General features: G+C 35.5%; 1 protein-coding gene across 1 annotated transcript; it reads left to right on the forward strand.

Annotated features, from left to right (window-relative positions):
* The first annotated feature begins 514 nt into the window (after window positions 1–514).
* LOC134361318 (olfactory receptor 4A15-like) lies at window positions 515–1,537 on the forward strand. Its single transcript, XM_063076352.1, has one exon. It carries the CDS (start codon window positions 584–586, stop codon window positions 1,535–1,537), a length of 954 nt encoding a protein of 317 aa, XP_062932422.1. The 5' UTR covers window positions 515–583.
* The last annotated feature ends 5,859 nt before the right edge of the window (window positions 1,538–7,396 follow it).

The raw sequence follows: 7,396 nt of genomic DNA on the forward strand, positions 1-7,396 counted from the left end.
ACTCCCAACCTTGTTCTACAATTGCTGCAAATGAGTTATTTCTAGATTCTAGGAACTCATAATATAGTTTCCCAGGAAGGCAAATATTTAAACATCTACCTATTATTTTATGCTCCATGTACTAGCTATTACTTTACATGATATATAAGTAAAGTCACAACACATGAGACTTTTTCATGATCGATCTCAGAAGGCCAAAAAGCCTTTAAGAAAAAAAGAAAAGAAAAGAAAAGAAAGAAATGATGCATAATGTCAAAAATGCAGTCTGTGTGAGAGATATTTTAGAAAAAGTAGCTTTCTTGATTTGGGGGAGATCATATTAGCGACATATCCATGCACATGTATGTCCCAGTTAGAATACAAATGTGGAAGCAAGGAATTGTGAAAATGAATAGGGCAATTGTGGGAGGAAATTCCAAACACTCATTTCCTAATGGGCTACTCTGTGGAAGGACCTGTGGAAGAAATATTGTTGAGAAAAACATCACGTTTTTGATGTGGAGCTTGCAATCATCTCCAGTTTATTATCTGCCCTTTCTTTGGCAGTCTCTGACATCTGAGTTCAGCACTTTCAGAAGAACACATGGAAAATAGGAACAATGTAACTGAGTTTATCCTCCTGGGGCTCACACAGAACCCTGAGGGGCAAAAGGTTCTATTTGTCATGTTCTTGCTCATGTACATTGTGACAATAATGGGCAACATGCTCATCATGGTGATGATTGTGGCTAGCCAGTCCCTGGGTTCCCCCATGTACTTCCTTCTGGCTTATTTATCATTTATAGATACTGTCTATTCTACTTCCATTGCTCCCAAAATGATCATAGACTTGCTCTATGGCAAAAAGACCATTTCCTTCCAGGCTTGTATGACTCAAGTTTTTATAGACCACTTATTTGCTGGTGCTGAAGTCATTCTCCTGGTGATGATGGCCTATGGCCGATACGTGGCCATCTGTAAACCTCTTCATTATTTGGTCATCATGAATCGGCGGGTCTGTGTTCTCATGCTGTTGGTGGCTTGGATGGGAGGAATTTTTCACTCACTAGTTCAATTTCTCTTTATTTATCAGCTCCCTTTCTGTGGCCCCAATGTCATTGGCAACTTTGTGTGTGATATGTATCCCTTCCTGAAACTCGCTTGCACCAATACCTACCTCATAGGACTTTCTATGATCGCCAATGGAGGGAGCATTTGCACTATCATCTTCTTCATTCTCCTGGTTTCCTATGGGGTCATTTTACACTCCCTTAATACCCATGGCTTGGAAGGGAAGCACAAAGCCTTCTACACCTGTGCATCCCACATCACTGTGGTTATTTTATTTTTTGTCCCTTATATATTCCTGTATGCAAGGCCCAATTCCACCTTTCCCATTGATAAATCCATGACTGTGGTTTTAACTTTCATAACTCCCATGTTGAATCCCCTAATCTACACCCCGAGGAACGCAGAAATGAAAAACACCATGAAGAAACTTTGGAGTAAAAAAGTGACCTTAATTGGAAGAGGTCTGTATCTGTCATGCAGAACGTGATATTCACTCTTTCACAGAAGCAAGGAATATTTTCACTACTAGTGGTTACATTTTTATCATTCCTTTTTGGTTATTTAGCCCATTTATTCTGAAACAGCAATATAAATTAATCTTTATCTAGGTGAAATATATTATACTCCTTAGAGACCAAGAGAATTGCATAGGTTGGATATGTTATATATGCAATTATAACGTGTTAAGATTCTTTGGTGGACAGTTTTTGGTTTTATTTCAAATCCTTGTTTGTGGGCTATGATACCTCCCTTTCACATAAAAATGTGACCTAATATAACTTGCTCCCTTTAGTCCAAGAGATTGATACTATAAATTTAAAAATTCAGATTGCTAAAAAATTGTTAATGTGACAGTAAAAAGCAATGTCTTGGTCAAATTAATTGATTTACAGTTTTATAGCATATTTTCATAGCTGTGGATAAAACCATGAGAAGTGAACTTTGTTGACTTTATGCTGTGATTGAGTGAAGATGTCCAGGTAGTATAAGGCTGATTTTGTGTATTCAGACCAATTTTTGGACAGAAAAGTGACTTAAACCCATTCTGTATATTTAGATCAATTGGCCTTCTCTAATAGTAGAAATATGTATTTAAGTCACTCATATCGCAGTAGAGCCCCAGATTCTGCCTACACTAAATTAAACTCTCTGGGAGCAATTTTCTTTTTTTCAACACAATGAATGTTAAACATTTTGGTAACAGTCTATTTTATTTTACATAATGAATGTCTTTCTGATTCTCTGTAAATTGTATGTTCTAAAGGAGAATCCAGTGTGTCACACTTACATTGTTAATCAGAGATGTGTAATGAGTTATGAATAAATGCAAAACTGGCTTTATGTGCAATGGTCAGGGAAATCATTTGAACTTTCACCAGACAGCATTTGAAATTCTGTGAACAAGAATTATTTGCACTATTTTCAGTTGCCTACAACTTAGAGTTGTAAAATAGATCAAAGACAGTGAAAGGCATGAACTCCATAGAATCATATAACCTCACAGGATGTTCTATAGACAACACATAGATGGAAGACATCCAATAAACTTTATATCACATTTCAAAGTCTTTCACAATATCCTGACAAAAGTTAGATATATTTAGCAGATAAATATCAAGAGAAGCACAGACGATTTTTAAATAAAATAAATTTATATAAAAGGAAAAGCATTTTCTCATTTATTTCTATTTATTTACAAAGGAATAATCCAAACTTTCTCCATCTATCAGAGTCCTGACAAAAAATAGCATACTCAAAATGAAAGATTAAAGAGTGTTTAACTGATTACTTATCAAGTTATGACTAGGGTTAAAGGAAACTAAGAAGGATGGTAAAGCACCTCAGGGCGAGTAACAGTAGGCAACTATTACCACAAGGAAGCCTGAGAGAAAGAAGGTGATTATAGGAACCCAGCCGGAACTGCAGGTGTAGGAAAGATCCACCCTCAAATGTACAGCCTTTGTACAAGGCACCCAGTCATTGACAAACCATAGAAGGGAACTAGGAAAAGAAATACCCGGATGTGCTGTTCTTCCCTCCTTGACCTCTAACATTCAGCTGGCGCCACCTGCTGGCCAGAGGTAAGGAAGCTGGTTGAAGCCCACCATGGAAGAAGACACCTAGGGGTGGAGACGAGTGAGCAGATCTGAAGGGGTGAAAGGAATATAGTCCACTTTCTAACACTTTATTTAATTTTTTTCCGAGTAAGATCATTTGCACTCCTTTTTGTAGTTAACTGGAAAAAAGAAAACATACAGGAAATAAGTAAAGGGTCTTGCCACGCATTTATTCACTTAATATTTATGAAAATCTTAAAGAATCAGACACTGAACCGAGTGCTGGGGAAAAAGAGATGAACGAAACAGATACAGGCTGCTATTCTGAATTCAATTTGCTTTTTAAAATAATTTCAAATATGGGTATGTTTTCCTTTAGTAGATGATCCTGACATGCCTCACAATTGGTGACAGCATAAATGTGGCAAGACACATTAGTTGCAAAACAGTAATCTAAGGATAAGGACTCTGGCCCAGGATTTAGGGGCTTGGCTTCTTATTTGGCCTTGGCAGACAATGTTCTGATTCCTTGACTTAGTTTTCCATGTCGTGAAGTGGGAATGCTGATGCCTTTTCCCCACTCTATAGGGGAATCATTAGATTAAATTTAAAGGGCTGAAATAAATGTATTTGACTACTCTGGAAGGTAATTATTTTTTAGCATTATCATCTTCAGTTAATTCCAGAATTGGCATGAGAAACAACTGCACTGGAGTACTGTAAACTACACTATCATAACAGGGGTTATAACTGTCCCTTAATGTACGTCTGAGAACAATATTTAAAAATTATGATAACCAGGAAGGATAGGTTGATAAAGAAACAAAATATTGTAATAAAAACATAAAAGTCAGATAATTACCCAACTAAATACTTAATTTATACAATTCCAAATACTCAGACTCTATACTAAGTTCATTTGTTATCAGATATCCAAATTCATAAGTTGTCAACTGTTTCATTTTTTCTCTTGACACAGTGATTTGTCATTAACTGGCCTTAAAAAATTAAAGATAAATTCTGTAAAAGTTCTTCTCTGATGTTCAGTTAAGTAACATGAAATAATTGGGTTGTTGGCAAGATCTGCTGATGATAGTGAAATACTCCCGAGGTCTAATTAGCCACAGCTAAGAAACTTCACAGAATTTGCCTGCAAACAGGATATGTGGTAGCCCTTGTGAGGCTCAGGAGAAAGGCGTTATCCAAACTTGCGATTTTTATGTCAACAAAGACTTGCTGTAGCTGGGCTAGTTGGCATTTTTAATCTTACAATTTCTTTCTTTGTGAACTAACAGCTGGCTGGGTCCCTGGCCATGGAGCTATGTCAGACAAGTTGATAGGTGAGGGGTTTTTTTTGTTTGTTTGTTTTAAAGGAAATCATGTAATTATAGAATCTCAGGATTAATGGAACTTAAAAATCATAGAATCATCCCTCATCTCAACCAATCTGAGTTTTAAGTCCCTTTATCAAGAATGATAGAATCACCTATAATCCCATTAATTTAGAAGTAAAAATATTTTGGGATCTTTTTTCCCACTGACATATATTTAAATTAAATAGGCTAATATTATACATTCAAATTTGCATCTGAGTTTTCCCCACTTAATATTACAACATAAGATTTTTTCTGTAATATTGCACAAGTTTAAAAAAATCTCTGTTAAAAGCTATACTTTATTCCAAGAGAAACACTATATTTTACTTATCTGTTTCTCTCATTCTCCACAGCTTTTAATAATCGTGTTGAACATATTTGTATATAATGATTTTTCTCTTTCTAAAATATTTTTCTTTAGGATTTATTCCTGGAAAGATTACCATGAAGTCAAAGACAAAAGACAAAGTATATTTTTCATAGGTATATCTAAATTGCTTTTATTAATTATGTTTTATTCTTACTTTATGCACAGCATGCTCTTTTCAGATCTGTTTGGAAGGCGACCTCAGAATAAGGAAGTTCAATAAAGCTGCTGTACTTTGTTTTCATGTATGTATAATATTTTCATTTTGGATAATTAAAAAATAAAACCCTTTATCCTTTTACCTTTGAAAGGAAAAAAATATTTTGCCCAGAATATATATATTTTGTTATATTTATGTTTTCTTTTTTTGTTGTTTCGTTGGGAGACCTATGTCTCCAAATTGGGATGATTTTCCTGTTCTTATTAACAATGCGATATCCTTTAACCAAAAGTGAAGTATAATGGATTTTGTGGGAGGATGGAAGACGGAGGCATAAGAATCTATATCGCAGAAACAAAAGAGTAGGGGTGATAATTCATCATTCATCTTGTGGATGGGTGAGTTAGGGCTGTGTGATAATAAAATGTGTGGGCAGGGATTACGAAAGGCATTTGACAGGGACATTTTTATGACTTTGCATAGACAAACATGTGCTAATACACAAGAATACTTCAAAAAGTTCATGGAAAAATTGAATTACAAGGTAATACAATATTCCCATGGACTTTTTGAAGAACTCTCATATGTAGGAAAGGTCCAGTAAATATTTATTGAGTGAGTGAATGTGTAAGTAACAGGTACTTACTTAAGTCATTACTAGATTTTATAAATGTTTGTGTTTGTGTATGTGTGTATATGTATGTATAATACTTTATCTTATCTAATAGTCTATTTCTTTCTGTTCCCCACATTAAATTTCTATTTTTATGATTTTGAAAATAAGAGTTTCCTTTACTCGATAGATCTTCATGGACTGAAAAACCTGTCCAAGAGATTTTTATTCCAGTCTATTGAAGCTATAAATTTAGAGTGGTACTATGTTAAATCGTATGTGGATCATAATTTTGAAGAATGAACAATATTAATTAGGCAATGTTATAATTATCTTAAAAGTCAAATTATGCAGTAACATACTCTTTCCTAGAGGTAATTAATGTCTTATACTCATCCTATAAAATGTGCTAGAAACTATTAAACTGGAATATACTTCCTTTTAAAAGTTGATTTATGTTTTTCTTAAAGTAGAGAGCATGGATAAAGAGAGTGGGAGGAGAAGAGTAGTTGAATTCCTAGGTTTATGAGCTAGAAAGCACGTGTATTCTTATATATGGAGATGTAGAAAGTGTGGCAATTCACCAAACATTTATTCATCACCTAAGAGGTGCCAGACACTGAAGACACTATGCCAGCACTGAAAGAAGCACAGCAAAAAACCAAACATAAACAGCACGTGTGTTATGGTAGATACCAGGGAGAGTATGTCTCCAGCCACTTACACATTCCCCAATCTGCCTGCTTACAATAGATATTTCTTGACTGTGTCTTTTTTTCACAGTTAGAGGTGTGGGTTCAAATGTAAATTCTCCGGGAAGAGAGAATAACCCTCAACTATATGCAACAATTTACAGCTTACAAAATACATCTCAAAGGTAAATTTGTAAGCTCGTGGATACAGAGGAGGATTCCAAAGACTGGGGCATTTAGCACTTAGTGACTTAACAAAGTCACATGGAGTTGGAACCAGAAGAATCCAGATCTAACATACATAGCTCAGCATTTTCTCACTAAATTATATATTAACGGTTGCCCTGTAGATATTTTAGAGGTGACAGATAATAGGTATCTGAAGAGACTGGAAACATCACGGAGGAAGTGAAAAAGGATAATTGAAGCAATTACTGGAGTGAGACGTGCAAGGACGTGTTCTGCAGTTGCACTCACTACTCTATCTTGGTACTGTGAAATCCCAGTTATAATCTTTTCATGACTGATTAGCTTTGGAATCCTCCTCTGTATCCACGAGCTTACAAATTGGCCCATTACCTGTGAGGATCAAATTCTGCAAAACTGAGACACTCTTACTTCTCAGGAGGCTTCCCAGAGTCAAATATGTTCATGAACTAGTTGTAAAAGGCTATAACTCCAAATATTCCTACATCTAAGACGTGTTATTAGAGAATACTAATTGTTATGGAGTGGGAAAGAATTTAGTCCTTATTTTTTCAGGCTGAGGTACATTTATTTTTAATCCTTAATAATGGCAGATATCCTGCAGTTAGATGTGACAAAATTTCAGTAACAGTCTGAAAAGATGAAGAGGCCACCAAACTATGTGACAGAAAAATTCTGTCCTAATACTTGGTGGCAATACCACAAGATAAGTGGTATTGCCTTTTCTTCACCTGTGTTACCAGGCAGACGGATCATTGTGTGGTTGTTCTGTCACTGGAGAACAGAGATTCTTTGTGGAGCAAATCACTGAGTGGTAAATAACATGATTTTTGTGCTTGTGGAGCATCAGCTTGGCCTGGGCACCAGTGAAGCT

Source organism: Cynocephalus volans, chromosome 12, assembly GCF_027409185.1.
Source record: "Cynocephalus volans isolate mCynVol1 chromosome 12, mCynVol1.pri, whole genome shotgun sequence".
Lineage (NCBI taxonomy): Eukaryota > Metazoa > Chordata > Mammalia > Dermoptera > Cynocephalidae > Cynocephalus > Cynocephalus volans.

Bases quoted from the DNA above. Each gene is read 5' to 3' on its own strand.
- LOC134361318 (XM_063076352.1), top strand. From the start codon at position 584: ATGGAAAATAGGAACAATGTAACTGAGTTTATCCTCCTGGGGCTCACA.